Source organism: Parasteatoda tepidariorum, chromosome 9 (genome assembly GCF_043381705.1).
Source record: "Parasteatoda tepidariorum isolate YZ-2023 chromosome 9, CAS_Ptep_4.0, whole genome shotgun sequence".
In the NCBI taxonomy this organism is placed as follows: domain Eukaryota; kingdom Metazoa; phylum Arthropoda; class Arachnida; order Araneae; family Theridiidae; genus Parasteatoda; species Parasteatoda tepidariorum.
In genome coordinates, this window is record NC_092212.1 from 42,430,512 (window position 1) to 42,448,786 (window position 18,275).

The window sequence follows — 18,275 nt, forward strand, 5'->3', positions numbered from 1 at the left end:
AGTGGAAAAAATAATTTTCATAAAAGTGATATTCCTGATATGCAATGTGTAAATGAATAAAATTGATGATCCCTTCATGTAATGTAAATTAATTTGATGAAAATAAAATTCTGAGATATTGTAGTATAGACAAGTCTGACATTATTTATTATGTATTTTTTAGACTCAATTTAAAAAATAGAATTGATTTGATAGATCTAATAGTTTTGATGTTATAAATATTTTATGAGTGAAAGGTAATTCAAAAATTTTATATTTCATACATTAAACCATCATTTCTTCTACAGAATTATTTCAAAGGACTATGTTTTTGAATTAAGCTTAAAAAATAAATTTGAAGAAATGCCTTACTTGATTAGATAGCAATGTCAGTTGCATAAAGTGGTATAAGTCATAAAATTGTCCTTTCTACACATTAAACTTTTTATAAATTTTCGAATTGTTAAACTATTAAATCAGACAGCTTGTTTTTATTCTCATTCGATTTAGTGTTTACATAGATAATGATACCGCACTTGCCTAGCTAGCATGTTACATAGTAAATATATATAAATAAACTATGCTTTTACAGGGTGCGGAGCCAAATCTTTCAACAAAAAATAAGCAACTTTTAAGAACATTTTAGGCACTCAAAAAATATTTTTAAGCACTATGTAAATTGACAAAATGCAAAATAAATCTCAGACTTCACATGATCATGATAAAATAACTAGAATTTGACAAAGAACTCTTTTCTTGATTATATTAGCCATTAAAAAATGATAAAGAGATTTTTCAGTTCGATTTCAGAGAGTGGAAAATGAAGCTTGAAATTGAGAATATCTTGCAAAATGCAGCAGAGTTACACATGAAAGTGCAAGAATCTCACCGAACCCAGCTCACTGTGGTCTCGCAAGTATTTCCCCAAACCTGTAAAATGATTGGAACATTCATACGCTATGGACTGACGGTATGCTGAAATTGATCGTGGTTGAATGAATTCTGAAAACATTGAATAGAAAAATATGAAAAGCATGTTTTTACATAATGCATGGCGAAAATCGACATTCCCTTTCATAAATCTTATTTTCGAAAAGGGAAAATTAAGCACTTTTTAAAAACACCCAATAAAAAAAGCACCTTTAAGCACTTTTTAAAAACGCAATGCATCATACAAAACAGAAAATTGGGCGAGTCTGGATATCAGGTAACAGGATTTTCTAACCAAGTCCAGGTAATGAAAAACCTGACCATTAGGCATTCAGTCAGCTCTAGTTTGAATAGCTAGCTATAATTTAATAAATGTTACAAGAGCTCAATACATAATTTTAAATTTTACTTCATAGTAATTATTTCGAATTACATTTATTAAAAATCAAAGAAATATAATTCAGAGTCACAATACAACATGCTGCAGTTTTTATAACATTGTTAAATTAACTTTCTCTTTTTTCAATATTGCTCTTTTTTCAATATTGCAACATTCAACTTTAATCATTGACTAAAAAAAAACTACTGTTACCATTGAAAAATTACAAGGATGTTCAGCTAAAGGTTTTTGATTAAATGCTGTCCGAATTTCTTTTTGGCGCATACGCTGTTTTTCAGCTTTCTTCCTTTGTCCAGTTTTCTTTTTAGGCATGATGATCACACACAATAGCTAGAATAGAGAATGCAACATAGGAATTTGCTAAAATACATTAAATTTAATGTTAAAAACACGCAAATAACACTTATAGAAAAATTTAAAAATTCAATCCTTGACAATTTAGAATGCAAGCTTAATTTGATTTTTGAGTCTATTTAGCACATAATCGCAAACAACTGAGGCTATACTTGGGAGAAGTTGGACTTTCCTTGCCCTTATTACAAGCAGGGAAGAAAAATTTCTGAATATATTTTGTAAAACAAGGAATGCTCTTCAATATTTTTTAAAATAAAGTTTAATTAGAAAACTAATTAAACTTTAAAATTGCTAAGTAATAAATTTTTTTACCATTGAGTATTTCCTCACTGAATAGGAAGTGCAAAAAACCCACAACAAAAATCTGCTAAAGGTGTTGCATGTCTGAGAACAAGCACTCTTTCTGGAGAGCAAAAACATAAATTTTTTAAAAAGAAATGTTTTTTTTATAAAAAGCATCGCTTCTTAAAAACATTAAAAAAACAAACAAACATCCATAGCCAGTGTTAAATTTGCGAAGGCACATTCCTAAATAGTAACGCGTAATGTTTCTAGATTGTAATGCCAGAGAGCGAGTACTTGACAGAAAGTAAAAGTAAAATTAAAAACTCAGACGACTATGGAGGAGCATTTTAGAAATGTCTGCTGGTCAGAAACTAGCTTGCTTTCCTTTGAATGCAAGGCACATATCCTTTTACAAAATTTGAAAGCAGATCACAAACTTTTTCTTTGACATAAACATGTGAGGCATAGTTCAATAAATGAATAAAGTATATTACGTTTCAATAAAAAAGCATTGTTAGATATTAATTTGGATAAAACGCTCCCAAAAATCTAGACATCAAAGACGATGATCTACATCCTAATATCAATGTTGGTATAAACGATGGAAATAACGTCGATATACCACAAGAATAACCTAGTTTAGAAGATGTGCGAAGTATTAAAGGTTTTTTTCTTTTCATTTTCAGTTTCATGAACATTTTCTCTTTTTGTTCTGTTTTGCAATCTCATATATTCATATCTGTTTCATGTAGAATAAAATTTTCTGAAATGTTACTTAATCATATTATTGTCTGTAATAGTTTAGTTTCTATTAAATTCCAATTAAGTTTATAATTGTGTGTAGTTAATTAAATGCGGACAGTTAATTAGATCCATACATTGTCATATGGTATTACACATTTCACTTTAAATGAACTGTTTAGAACAGTTATGTTATCTAGATCGGAGATAAAAACGTAAAATCTGCTGAACATTTTCACTCATTTACATATTTGTTGCATTATTTAAGTAACTGTTATGTATGGGGGCATAAACTTGCACTAGAATATTACTATTGCTCAAAAAAAAATTAATAAAACAAAAACTAAACAATATTGTAAAATGTGCCTGATGAAAAGGAATCAAATAAAATAGAATTCAGAAAAAATTACTAGGGTATTTCAAAGTTATAAGATCGGCATTAAGTAGAAGAAAGTAAATCTCACATAATAATATATAAAGATTTTATAGTTAATAAATAAATACACACACATATATAAATATATTCATAGATAATATTTATATTGTAGGTTCAAATGTTTGACAATATTCAAATATTTGACATGAATAAATTAAAACTTTTCCCGTAAAACATATATTTATAATAAAAATAAAATTGTATTTGAATACTTTTGAATAATAGATACAATACAAACACATTATAAATGTATACCAGTAATGCTAAACATCTGAATAAGTTTAAATTCAAGTGAACATTGTTAATCATACATATAGTATTACAAATTTTCAATCATCCAACAGTTAATATTTCATATTTTTCTAAAAACTAATATTTTGTTCTAATTCATATGTATATGTATATATATATATACACATGACATTTCATCATTTCTTTCATCATTTTAATTTTAATGCATGTAATATTTTGGTGGAATTTTCATAATCAAGCAATATTTTGGATCTTAAAATACTTTATTAAATTAACTGTTTAATAAACATCGAAACACCTAGTTCGATGAGTTTTTTTTAAAGCTGTTATCAGGTCGATGAGTTTTTTTTAGTTGTTTAAGTTGTTATATACTTGAAATTATGGCATACGTGATATAATTCCGAACGTAAGTAAGAATTAAAAATTAAAGGATAACAACAAGGAATTATCATAATAAATTTTCCCAAAAAATTAAACTAAACGAACAAGAAACTCGAGATACAATCGCTTATTATCGCTCATACATCTGAAACTTCATTTGAAAACATGAAATTATGGCTTGTAAGATTTATTTACCTATAACACTAAAAAACTTGATCTTCGGAAATAAACAAGCTCAATTTGTTTTTAAAGACTTAAGGAAAAGCTGTAATTATATTTTGTAAGCATATCAGTAATACAATCATTAGAAATTTCAAAATAGCTGGCTAATATAAAACCAAGAAAAATAAATATTTATTTACCTAGAGTACAAATAACGCAAATAGCAAACGATTCGGGGACTAACAAATATAGATAGACCGGAACCGGAAATCACATGAACTAATCAGCGCCATCTGATGGTATTAAAAAGAAATTATTGGAGTTCACACACATTCACATTTCTGACATTGTGCTTGGTGTGTGAAGATGTGTGTACGGAAAATCGCCTCTTACTAGAATAAACGGATAAATGTGAATCACTACTATGTGTGTTATTTATTATAGGTGGTCTAAGCTTGCTTTGTGATTATTTCCATCTATGTTTACTTCTTAGGCTACTTAGATTTTGGAGAAGTATTTAAATCGCATGCCCAGCAGGGTCTTATAATACATGATCATGGGTCTCCTACCCCTGGAATTTACGGACTGCCTTACTAATAGTCCTTATTTTCGTGAAAATCTTCACGCCCATGAGAAAGAATTAGAAAGAACAAGTCAGTCTATTAAAGTATTGATTAAAGAAGTTAAGGATTTGCTCTCTGCCGCCAAACGTAAGTCTAAATTATGTTTGAAATTTAATAACTTTGTATGTTGCAATTAATTATGGGAATCTGTCGAGTTTGACAGGTAATGCAATATAGGTTTGTAGGTTGAAAAACTGTTTATTATTTTGATTAAGATAGTCAGTGAAGATTGATGCGGTATTATTATGATATTTTAAATATCGTTATTTATTAAAATTATTTATTTCCAGTTTTATAGTTAGCTAATTTTTTGTTCACAAATTAGTGGTGGATGTATTTATTACATGCCTAATATATTACGAAAAAAAAAAGGAAAATTAATAAATAAACTCACTAAATTTAATTGAAGCAATGTATTCAAATTTTTATTTCGTAACATGTTTTGTATAATGTTATTATTCAATTCATATTGAAATAGTATCGTATTTGCTAATTCGTAGCTTATACCGGCGAATTATAATTTATATTTCAATTGGTCAAGTTTTGCTCTGTTTTAGTTACTCCCTCCAATAATTAAGGAAGAAATTCTAATATTGATTTTGTACTAAAATAATTTTATGAATAAAAATTATTATATTTGGTAGCAGATCAAATTGCTGGTAGAGAAAAACAAAATTAATATTTGTATTCTACAATATGCTCCTATTAACATGCTTCCATATTGATAGTTAAATAATACAAAAACGTTTTAATAAGTAATAATAATGATTTAATAGTTCTTTATGTAATGGTTTTTTTTAATTTTTCTTTTTTTGAAAGTTAAATTCTAATTTTTGTGAATTATTATATTTTACTTGTCAGTGCACATTTATTTGAATTTAATGTTAGTTAATTTTAGTTGATAATTGGGTGATATCTTATTTAGCCTACTTTTTAAAATTAATGATGTTTATGAATTACAAGGTATCTAGATATAATATCAATTGCAAGGAATTATTTACAAATTAAATATCAAAATAATTTAATTTTCAAATAAAATGAGAGTTTTTATGCTATTGTCAGAAATCAAGATATGTGTGCTAAAAACTTAGAATTTCTGAGTCTTAAAAAACTTCTATTTGTGAAATATGAGTTAAAAAAAATTTTTTTTTTAATAGTACATAGTTGTGAGAATTAAAATCATAATCTCCATAGAATATAATTCAATTACATTTATATCAATTGATTTCTACTAGTTGTATTGATTGATATTTATAATAATAATAATAATTTTTATCTTATTCAAAATTTTTTAAATAATAATAAATTTATTTCGTTATGAATTAATGTCTTATATTTAATTTACAAAATAGTAATTTATTTTAAAATTTTTTTTATTTTAATGATGACATTAAGATTTTTTAAGCATAGATTGCTGTGCATTTAAGACAAAGTATTAATATTTAACTTCCTTACTATAATTATTTGCAATTTTATTATTACTTTTCTGCTAACAAAAGAATTTTCCAATTCTTAATTAATGGGAAGATATTACAGAAATTTTCTCCCATGTTATTTAGTAAAAATTCATTACTGAAATTTTCTCCTGTGCCATTTAAGGGGAAGGTATTACAGACATTTTCTCCCATGTTGTTTAATGGGAAGGTATTACAGAAATTTTCTCCCATGCAATTTATGGGAAGGCATAGAAATTCCACTCCCCTCATGTTATTCAATAGGAAGGTGGAGGGAAGGTATTACAAAAATCTCCCCATGTCATTTGATGGTTAAATTTTCATAGGTACTTGCCCAGAAGTAAATTGTAAAGTTGCTAACTGCATATAATGAAAAGTTTACTAAAGCGTGTAGGTTTAAATATGGGCAAACTTTATTTTTTGCAAGCTTCATTATCAATAATGTAAATTTTAGTTGATAAGGATATTGTTTTTCAAGCAGTTTAACAAAATGGATTGGAGGAGATAAATTTTTTATTTCACTTTATTTATAATTTTTTTTTTTGTATTTTTCGGGGTAATCAGTTTGCGCTTGTTCCATTATGATTTAATAAATGAAGCTTTTACAATTTAATGCTACTATCAATTAAAAGTTACAGATTAAAAGTTCTTAATCTTTTTAAAATTTTTTTAAAGTTAAAATGGTGTACAAGCAGCAACAATTTAAAAAAACAAAAATTTAAACTTTGCTAATTGTAGTTAAAAATTAATATAATTTTTGTGAGTTATCAAACTAATGACTTTATATTTTTGTGGGTCATGGTTCATGTGATAATGAGTATGAATTTTCGATATGCAAATAATGTATTAAATCAAAACTAAGATTTTGCAAACTAATGCATCTAAATTTTTGACTGCTTGTTCTTTTTTCAATGACTCAAGAATTTTGCTTTTTATTTTCCAAAAATAGAAATCTTTCTGCGGGTACTGATTAAAATTGCTATTCTTTAAAGTCTTGTTTTTTTTCTTCATCATTTAAGTAGATGAAATTCTTATTTTTCCGATATTATCTTAAAATTATTTTAATAGTTAAATTAGATCATAGATTAAAATTAGATCAACACATTTCATTGATTAAATCAATAATTTTATTTTCTTAAAGCTATTATTTTTGTGGTTTTTAAGGACATAGATTTAAAAAAAAAAAAAAATCATGATCAAATTTGGCTCTGCTTATTATTTATTCATTTTTGCCACATTTTATAAATTTAGTGCAAAAGAAGTAAAATAATCTATCAGTTATCATTCACCTCGCGTTAACACTCAATAGATTCATTTATTAATATACAAGATAACAATAATTGGAGTACCTGCAAAAAGAGTTCTATTTTCGGAAAATAAAAAGCAGAACTCTTCTAAATGTAGACGCTCGATAATACCACGTTGTAAATCGAATTTTTTTTTTTTGCAATTCCCTAATCGCGTTACAGAAAGGAATGGATTCTTTCTATTCAGTCACGACCATCCAGCTATTGATAAATCAATAAATTTCGTATTAAGTCTTTGCACGTTTGTCGTAAAAGCCCCCCTCTATTTTTTGTTGAATGAAATCTCTTCTAGTTGGGTAAAAGACGCCTTTTCTTCAAAGGTATGGAATCTCACGCGATTTCTTACGTCTTTCCCGAGGCATATTTGTACTGCTGTTTTTCTGTTGACAGTTTTTTTTTCTGAGTCTAATGAGCTCTCTTTTTCTTTTCATTCACTGTTACTATTTTGGGTTAATTTTGGCAGTATCAACAATTGCAACGAAAAGTTTTGTTGTTACTACTTAACAAAACTCGGATCTCGCACCATATCAGTGTATGCTATTGCTTTTTATGTATTTTTTCTTTTTATATATATTATCTTTTTTTTTATATATTTTTTCTTTTTATATTTTAGTTAAGTGTCAGTTTTATAATATCGGCTAAGTCAAAGTATGAAACGCTGGAATTCTATTTAATACCATAGGCTCTTTGTAGAATGCCTAGCAATTTTAGGGCAAAGTATGAAAAAGGAGAATTATTTATACAATTTACGTAGGTATTATGAATAATTCTTAGACATTCTATATGTTGTTCTTTAAAATTAACAAGAAGTAAAAAAAAAAGTCCGTCTTTTTCGCAGTCTTTTTGCATTCTGAGCAATTTCATTCTGAGCATTTAAAGCAATTTCTACATTGAAAATGGAAATTTTACTGACATTTGCGCTATTCTAATCGGGTCTGTTTCCCTCTTTACTACTGGTTCTACGATTGTGAGATGCTCTAGTAATCTCACTCCTTTAAGAAAAAATAAAAACAATTATTTTGTCTCTTTATTCTCTTGTTTTTACTTTAAACATCTGTCCCGTAGGTGACTGATCGTAAAGACGCGGGTTCCCAGTAGAACACTGAAGTCAAGCATCGATGACTGCGGTCAGTAAGCGGGTGGGTGATCACTTTTGATCAGCCTGCGTAGTGACCGGTTCGGATCAGCCGACCGGACTGTGCAGGAGTCAGAGAACTGGCCTTGCATCAGAAAGGTTCTCGGTTCGAATCCCGGACAAGGCATGGATGTTCTTTAATTCTATGTACTATCTGTCCTTACTGTGGGAGCAACGTTGGCCCTACTAATATATTGTCCCTGAAAGAGTGTCCAACAAATTTACCCTAGTACGCTTGGATTGACGAATGTCAACCAAGGTGGGCAATGGAAAAAAAATGTCTTCGGATCATCTTCAGGGATGTTTCCCAGACCGTCGCCAATAGACAATTGTACAACCCTAGTGCGACGTAAATAAAGTACCTACGTTAAGCATCTGTAGGGCAGTTCCCTTTTGTTACCTTAAGTACATTTTTTTAGTCTTAAATTTCGTGCAGCATATCTGCATTTAGTTTTTGTACCATTATATTCTACAATACAAAAAAATCTCTAGGGTAGCAAAGAAAATAATCTAATTAAAAGTGTTTTATCTCATTTTGAATTTAGATTTCAAATAGGTTTTTAAGAGAGTCAAATCGACCCAAGAGTAGGCAGTCTAAAAGTTTATCCTTTTTCTAATGTGAACTCAATTCAAGCTCAAATTCCTAATGTGCGCTTGAATAATACAACAGAGGATAGATCAAGTCGTAAAAATCGTTCGAAATCAGATAAAACAGATATCAAATAAATTATGAAAAAGAATTTTATGTTTGATTTTTCTTTGTCCGAATTCGAGTTCATTTCGTGACACAAATAATATATTATTATTACCTATTATGTAACTTTAAGGGAATGTCAAAATTTCACGGTTAAAATTTAGTAGCTGTCGTACCGATCGTTGCTCTCATGGCGGAATGTTACTAAGAGAATTGCGCCAAGTCACTCTTTGAAGAACACTCAAGAATTGCCTGAAACTTTTCCTGGAATCTAAGGAAAAGAATAGTTGAAATAAAATAAATTGTAAGCCCTTAGCTTGATTATTATTAGATGAAACACCCCTTAGTTTTGATAATGAATTTTTCTTGACATTCTGTAAGTCCGTTAAGGCTAAAAAATTGAAAAATACGATTAAAATTTTAAAAAGATTTCTCCTTGCTTCAAATTTTTTTTTTAAAAAGCTGTAGCAGAAAAAATTGGAAGTTAATATTATTTTATGAAAATATTTGCTTTAGAAAGGTTTTTATATGCTTGTGTTTAAGTCATGGGTTAAATAATTTTACAAAGCTCCCTATTCCTATTAATAAGCAACTAAATTTTTCGAATTATGAAGGTGTTATGTTATGAGGTGAAATGCTAGGTATTATGTTAAATATTAAGTTCTTAAGATCTGTAAAAGTTATAATCTGAATAATACAACGAAACGAAATTTTTAATTGTAAAGTAAAATGTATTTCCATCATACAAAGGTAAAATTGAAATGAATGTCAGCTGAGAAATTCTCTAATTCCCCCCCCCCCCATGGAATGAAGAATGAAAAGTATATAATGAATTTGTATTTGTAGTAACTAACTTTGATTGTGATTTTGTAAACTATTTCATCTTATCTATTCATAGCTTATTGTAGGCTTAATGTTCATAAACCCTTTTTAAAAAAGTAATTATTTAAAAAATATCCGTCGTTTTCTTTTTTTTTAATTGACCCACTTTTCCAAAGATGTGCAAAATAAATTTAGTTTCACATAAATAGTTCGTTCAAATAACGGAATGGAAATCCAAAATGGGGAATTTTCTAATTTGCTTTCCACGTAATGATCGATAAAAAATATATAATAAATCTGTATTTAATGTGATAACTAACCTTAATTGTAATTTTGTAATCTATTACATCTTATATATTTGTATGTTATTGTCATGGAGTTACATGCTTATTGTGGGCTTAATATTCATAAACCCTTTTAAAAAAGCAATTGTTTAAAAATACCCGTCTCTTACTTTTTTTAATTGACACATTTTTCCAAAGACACGCGTGAGATAAATTTAGTTCCAAATAAATAGTCCGTTCAAATTGCGCAATGAAAACTCCAATCTCGAAAATTTTTTCTTCAATTTGTTTAACTTCTATGATGGTTGTTGCAAGGAATAGCAAAAAGATATTCCGTAAAAAAAAAAAGTATCCTAACCAAATAAGTGGACAGTTCTTTCCCATATCCCCAGTTCTCGTAATTACTTTACCACTAACCTCTCCACTTATCCTTCTAATCCGAATTTTATTAAAAAAAAATATATTCTAAGAAAAACTCTTCTTTTACAAGAGCTCGGGGGTACTTTTAGTTTAATCTTCCGAAAATTCTCCAAACTTAGTAATGGGGGTGTTCCAAGTTGATGCTTTCAAAGTCCCTGGAGTATTTCTACTCCAAAAGAGAAAAGAATCGTCTGCATGCTTAGAAAGTTCGATCGATTTTACTCTTTTCTAAACCCCAAGAAGGACCTACACTTCTCTTTTTCGTTGTTTGTAAAAGTCTTACGAAATTTCTTTGCAAGAGTTGGCGATGTCTTGTATATGGTTCATGAATTTCGTAGTTGTGCCCGGCATGTTTTAAACATTAACTTCCCCTTCTTTTGGGAAGTATTTTTTCTTTCTCTTCTTTATTTGACTTTTAGGGTAAGGGTTGTTTATCCGGAGAACTTTTCCGGATTTTAAAATTCATTTTGATTTCTTTACTTGGTCATTGATACTCTGATCATGTAGTCATTGGGGATGCGATACTTGTGGTAAAATTCATTTGCGAAAATGAGTTTGCTGGCGAGAGATTTAACGCCTTATGTTTTATTAATATCCATGTTTCATTTTCAGTACGTGTTTATATTTTTATAGTTATGATTTAAGGGAGTTTTTCGCAGCTTTTTCACTAAGGAAAATAAAAAAAAAGTCGCTCTTAGAGTGTCTTTAGTTCGAAGTAAAGCTTTTAATTTTGTACTATTTTACTCAGGAGAATTAATTGGACTTTAGAATGAACCGATCTTTAAAAAAAAAAAATATTAAACCTTTTTAAAAAAATCCTCGTTTTGACGAGATTTTTTTTACTTCAGCTTAAATCATCAAAACCGATGAATAACTCTCAGTTTTTTCATATTTTTTTTAATGATGTTTGGTGTAACATTTAAAGATTGAAAAATCAGATCATATTGACATTAGGTGCTGAATAGAGAGAAACGAATTTTAAACCAATCGGCTACATGAATATCTCTCGACGGTGATAAAAACCAGCGTATTGTTCGTTAAATTGTATTATTTAATGTGGCAACAGAGTACCTTGAAAAATCAGACGATTTTTTTTTGGTAACCAAATTTTTTAATTGTAGCATATTTTAAGAGTTTAAATCAGTTTTCATTTTATTACTTGATTTAAATTAGATTTTTTATTGCCTTAAGATATTTTTTCAAAGTGTGTACCACAAAAATGTAGTGATCATTGCAGTTAAATATTTTCTTATTTGATTAATTATTTGATTTTTTTATTTGATTTAATTATTTGATTTTTCTTATCTATTATAAAACAAATGAGGAAGCTTTGAAAGGAAGTAAAATAACGAATAAGTGCTGATTTTTTTTCGGTCTGCATCAAATTTATTCAACTAAGAATTTCATGTTTATTGTTAAAGGAAATTGATAGCGTATTTTTTGAAAATTTTCCACTTTCTATTTTAAATATGACGCTACCAATTACAACTTATTGCTATTTGAAAAATCATGTTAAACCCGATCTTTGTTTGCTCCATCACCTGAAAAACAAAAGCTTTCTCTGTCAAATACATGTGATGGAAAAAATAAAAATTTGAACTTAGAAATGTATTATAAGATATTTATTTTAGGTGCATTAATTTTTTTTAAACCTTAAAAATTATTGATGTGTATGAAATATAAATCAATATCTGAATTTTTTTTCGTTAATTTTCTCCAAATTTCTTAATGGATTTTAGTAATTTTAATATACAACACGTTAAATTTTTTTTAGATCAAATAGAGTTAAGGGATTCCAAATTCCAATAAAGTTTTATTTTCTAACAACTTTTATAGCTGACATTTACGTATTCTATTCAGAATGTTTTAAAAGTTGAATTTAAATTTATTTAATTGGGCTGTACATGGGTACAATAATTGTACTTTAAGAAAATATTCCCCAGTCTTCAATAATTATTTTTACATTATTTACTGAGATGTTATTTTTATTAATATTATGCTTAAAATAATGAGCAAATTTGTTTTAATGGAAGCAGCCATTTAAGAATGCCAATAAATAAAAAAAAAAATAATATTTTCCATTCAAAATGTAACGAACATTCAATGCATTACGTATTTTACTTTATTTATGAAACAAACATCCGATTGATTGGAAAATGTGATAAGTATTTCGCTCCTATTAAAATTGTAGATTATAATTTTCGTGCAAATGCTGTGAAGCAAAATTTTAGGCTGACTTCCACGTCTGAATCATTTAAAAATAATTTATTATGTCAGTCGTTATATTAACAATTGAAATTAGATTTTGTTGTCATTTTAATCTTAATTTTCTGCTTTTTGCAATTTTATTTATTGCAACAGCATTTATTATGTGTCATTGTTTAGGGAAAATTCTGTATTTAAAAGTAATAATTGTATTTGTTTAAATGTAGTCAAGGACATTTCTTTTACGTAATTTATTACCTTATTCTTCAAGAGGTCACAGGGCTTAAGGATTCTAAGATTTTGTCACATGACTGGGAAAAACTTTTCGGTTTCAATTCAACTTCTTTGCTGTGTGCAGTTCCTTTTCTTCGCTTTTTTATCGATTTAAGGGAGCGCAAAATTCTCTGTGGAATTGTTACCCCCACGAAAGTAACCAAAAAAAGAAGAGAAAAAAAGGAATCAATGGCAGAATTTTTTACTTCCCTTCCCATTTGTATGTTTGCTTTGGCGAGAACGAAGCAACTATAGCCAATATTGAAAGAAACATAATGAGTTGGTGGGAACTTTTCCATCCGTGGTTTTGAGAAAAGAGTGAAAAGTTCACAGTTAGTGAGAATTAAGTCGAGAATATTAATGTTAATTTATGTTGATGAAAAGATGTAAATAATGTATGCAAATGAATGAAAATGTTTGACTTCTTTTTCATTAAAATTAAAACCAAATGAATATTGACGATTGCGATATTGATATGTATAGCATAATGCATAGTGTTTCGCATCCCATTTATTAAATATACCTATATACTAGGATCTATTAAATATACCTATATACTAGGACAGGGGTGGCGAACCTTTATACACCAACGTGCCATTTTTTCTAAAAATTTTTTGAAGTTATACTTCTTATGCGACTTCCAACAAGGTTGCGTTAAACGTTTAACGCTACATTTTTATTGGCCGGGAAATCATGTGGTAGGATCCAGTTTTCCCTCATTCATTCCAATATTGTTTTGGTTCTCACTAGCATAAAAGTCATAAGAGTATTGTTTTTCTATAAATATTTTTAGTTTGTTTTGATACACATATAATTTAATAGGGTAGTATTTTTTATTTTCAAATTTAGTGGATAACTACATTTTCCAGGGCGAAACGATGAGGCAACCACAAGCACTTCCACTGGTTCAAGAGGTCCACGAGGGAAAAATGCACAATATTACCGTTATTACAGAGCACGGAAACGAGCGGAGCAGAAAAAAGAGTCGTTGAATAGAACTAGTGATCCTTCTACGACTGCTGATTCTTCTACAATTAACGTCGCAGGTTGCGAAGTTTAACTTCTTCCGCGCGGAGGGACTCCGCACTATTTTTTTTAAAATTAGGTCACAGACGTGCCGACAAATAGTTTTGACTTCGTGATTGGGTAAATAATAATACTATCAACTCAAAACTCTTTATTTACTACGAAAAAAAAAACATTTTGCAATGTCTCAGTTACCAGCGTAATTCAACTTAAAGTAACATCAGTGTGACTTCCATTGTTGCAGATTAGATGACAAGTAACTTATATTAGTGTTATAAGAGGTTAGTTTAAGCAGAACGGTTAATTTTTTTGCTAGTTATTTATTGTTAGCTTGTTAATTTTTTGTGAATTTTAATTTAATTGTTAATATGCTTCATAGTGAACTTTGTGATCGGCGGCGTGCCCAAAATATTGCGTCACGTGCCATAAACGGCACGCGTGCCATTGGTTCGCCATCCCTGTACTAGGATCTATTAAATATACCTATATTCATAGCTGCCAACTCTACTGGATTTTGCTAGTGTTTCCCGAAAATAAATAATTTTTCTAGTTTTTGTACATTTTAGAAAATTTCCTAAAATTGATTATGTTTCCCCTAAAAAAAATCCTTATTGAAATAGAGTTTCTGCATGGATTATTGCTTGCTTGAATTTTTAAATAAGTATTACTTATATACAGCCGAACCTCTATTTAACGAATTCACTAAATCCTGATCATAAGTTCGTTATATGGAAAATTCTTTAAATAGAAAATCATCTTTTGAAATACTTAAACAACACAAAACATGTTTTAAATTCATAAACCCTAGACGTAATTAAAATAGCAATTGATACACCTTTATCTTGTAAACTAGTATCTACTATTTATTTTACAAATCTTAACCATGAAAGATATCTGCATGCAAAAATAGCGCAAAACATTATCCTGCGTTACACTATCATGCTACATACATTTTCAACTAAAAAAAAGCTAAATTTATCTATAAAATTATAGCTGCGTTTATTACAAAAGTAATTTTGCTTTTATTATAAAAGTCCACATGCGTTCTTAAGTTTAATTGCTACTGACAAAGTCCGTTAATCTTGTCTAAGTTTTTCGTTTGAAATGCAAACAAAAAGGGAAAGGGATTTTACTGCTTTTTCTAAGAGTTAAGTGACTTCGAAAATCAATTTCCCCCATAACATGCGTTAGTAAGTTTGAAATATTCTGAGAAAATTTTGGAAATAAGCAAAGTGGATCTCAAAGAAAAGTTCGTTAAATAGAAAATTAACTTCGCTATTTGGAAGTTATTTTACGAAGAAATTTCCGAAATGTTCCTGGTTCCCCGAAAAAATCTCAAATTAGAGAAATTCGCAAAATGGAAGTTCGTTAAATAGAGGACTGACTGTATTATTAAAATTTATTACTAATTATGATTTCTTTTTGGAAAGTGATTAAAAACATTTTTTGAGTGCTTAAAAAGTGCTTATTTTGAGTTGAAAAATCTGGCTGCGCACCCTGTATATATTTTTGTATGTACAGTGGGTAAAAAAAGTCTCCGTACGCAGATACGAATGCAAATCAAAGTTTAATTTGTCACACAAAATTCATAATGATAAAAATGAAAACTTAAAAATGTGTTAAAACTAATATTATTTAATATTTATTCACATTAAAAAGATCATAATACTGACAAAATTAAATAATACATCTTAAAAACTAAAAAAATACAGTAAACATGGAACAAAAAAATCTCCGTACGGTGCCCTAGCACACGAAAAAAGTTTACAAAAAAGCAAAATACATTTACAAAAATGCATTTAATGATCAGTGGGCCCTCCTTTGGACTTTATCACCTCTCTTAGACGTTTTGGCATTACCCCTACAAGTTTTTTTGTTGTTTCTGGAGAAATATTACACCAAATGCTACTAATGGCACTTTTGAGTTCAACTTTGTTTTTTATGTCATATTTTTTAAGTTGTCGGCCAATTTCTTCCCACAAATGTTCGATGGGGTTTAAATCGGGTGACTGGGGAGGGCTATGAAGTTGCTGTTTAAGATGGTAAAGGCACCACTCTTGGCAAATCTTAGAGGTGTGTTTAGGATCGTTGTCCTGCTGAAAAGTAAATCCAGTTCCAAGAGATAGTTTCTCTGCGCTGGATAACACATTTTGTTTAAGAATATCCAGATATCCAAATCGATCCAGAGTTCCCTCAATGAATTGTAAATTTCCTACTCCAGAAGCACTCATACACCCCACACCATAACACCGCCACCACCGTGCTTCACAGTTCCGCATAAATTCTTAGTTAGCATTTGTTTGTTTGGTTTTCTCCACACCATAACTCGGCCATCTGACCCATGAATGTTAAATTTTGATTCATCACTAAAAAGAATGGATTCCCAAAAAGATAATGGCTTGCTTACATGCTTCTTTGCAAACTCGAGGAGCTTTTTCCTATTGCACAAACTTATATAGGGTTTCTTCCGGGCAGCACACCCATGATAACCACTGTTTTTAATGACATTTCTCACGGTTTGAGTTGAGACTTTAATGTTGTAACTAACCATTAAATCAGCTGCCAACCGCGGTGCACTAATTCGTGGATTTTCTTGAACTTGGCGTATGATGTTTCTTTTATGCACGCGATTTAATTTGGACGGCCTCCCGGATCGATCTCTATCCTCAAGTGAATGAAGTTTACGATATCTTTCAATGATATATTGCACAGTAGACTTCGATTTTTTAGTCATTTCACTAATCCTTCTCATGGATAATCCATCTTTTCGCAATTTAATCACTAATTCCCGAATAGCTCTGGGAACTTCCAGTTTGAGACGATCAACTTTAACGATTAACTTTCTAACGTCAAAGATTTATTGCGGGCCTGTTTTAAACACGTCAGAAAGAATTTGCATAAAGCGTACGGAAACTTTTTTTGCATTGCAAATTTCAACTTACCTTAGATATTGCAAATAATATGCTTTTCTCGTTTTGTAAAAATGAAAATTTATAAAATTCTCTTTCTATAGACTTATACTAAACACATATAGACAGTATTTAAAGAAAAAATGCACTACTTTACAAATTATGCTCATTTATTCTTAAATTTAGTGATCGTACGGAAACTTTTTTTACCCACTGTATATAATAGATTTCTGATTATCCGCTAAAATGAGCCTCGCGGTTTCCGGTTAAAAAAATTCAACAAATGATCTGAAAATGGTAAAAAAGTGCAACATGCATGCGTTTTCCTATGTTAAAGGACCTCATCTTAATTTGCAATAAAAATTTTTTTTTTATCAATGCGAAAAAGTTATTAATCATTTCGGAAAATACGATTAAAAGAAAGAGGAAAGCGAGAGAGCGAGGTCAAACTATTTTGGAAAATTCATTCGGAGAAAATATTGCGCAACAGAATCTTGTGCACACAAAATATCATGGGATTAAATGTCGCAAAGGCAAAATATCGTGCGGCAGAATCTTGTTTAGACGAAATGTCGTGGGAAAGAACTTTAGAGAGAACTTATTATAGGTAAATACTTGATGGATTTATCAAAAAAATAAATAAATAAATAGCATTGACTGTTTTATTTTGTATGGATTAAACATTGTACAAAAAGAACAGTGAAATATTACGTGCTTCAGATTAATTACGTGTGGGTTAATCGTGCCATTTGTTTATGCCATGATTTAACAGCCAATCAGGTTCGATACACATGGTGTTTCAGACGGTAAAGTCTTAATTTCCTTTCAAATTAGGGGGTCAAAAATCCCCTGGTTCAGTTTTTCGCCAGCTAAAAACTTGGAAACATGCTACTCCAGCAAGATGGTAAAAGGTTAACAGAATGGAATTATATAATTGAATAAAATATTTATTTGCTCTAAGAAATGAGTCTTTTTTTAAAATAAAAAATGCGAAATTAATCAAATTAGCAAATATTTCAATTTCGAAACTTAACTGGATTTGTATCGGAGTATTCTGAGTGTTTCGTCACCAAAATTTTTTTTTTCCATGACTTTTTTTTTTTCCATAAAAATATTTGCTTTTTTTTAGTTTTCCCATTTTTTTTCCATCTCGTCTCTTTTTTTTCCTCTTAGTGGATCAAAAGGTTTTGTATTGCTCAAAGT

At 29.2% G+C, this 18,275-nt stretch overlaps 2 protein-coding genes across 2 annotated transcripts in view; one reads left to right on the plus strand and one right to left on the minus strand.

Annotated features, from left to right (window-relative positions):
• LOC107446571 (zinc finger protein 330 homolog Noa36) overlaps positions 1 to 1,993 on the minus strand; it is a gene marked incomplete in the record, with an annotated part of 12,850 nt that extends 10,857 nt beyond the window's left edge. The window contains 2 exon segments of the mRNA XM_071184972.1: positions 1,502 to 1,639; positions 1,976 to 1,993. Coding sequence (XP_071041073.1) covers positions 1,502 to 1,639; positions 1,976 to 1,978 — 141 coding nt within the window.
• Positions 1,994 to 4,243: 2,250 nt separating this feature from the next.
• LOC107447933 (rho GTPase-activating protein 26) overlaps positions 4,244 to 18,275 on the plus strand; it is a 187,898-nt gene continuing 173,866 nt past the window's right edge. Inside the window, exon 1 of the mRNA XM_043049206.2 lies at positions 4,244 to 4,630. Coding sequence (XP_042905140.1) covers positions 4,471 to 4,630 — 160 coding nt within the window. The 5' untranslated portion in view covers positions 4,244 to 4,470. The remainder of the gene's footprint in view (positions 4,631 to 18,275) is intronic.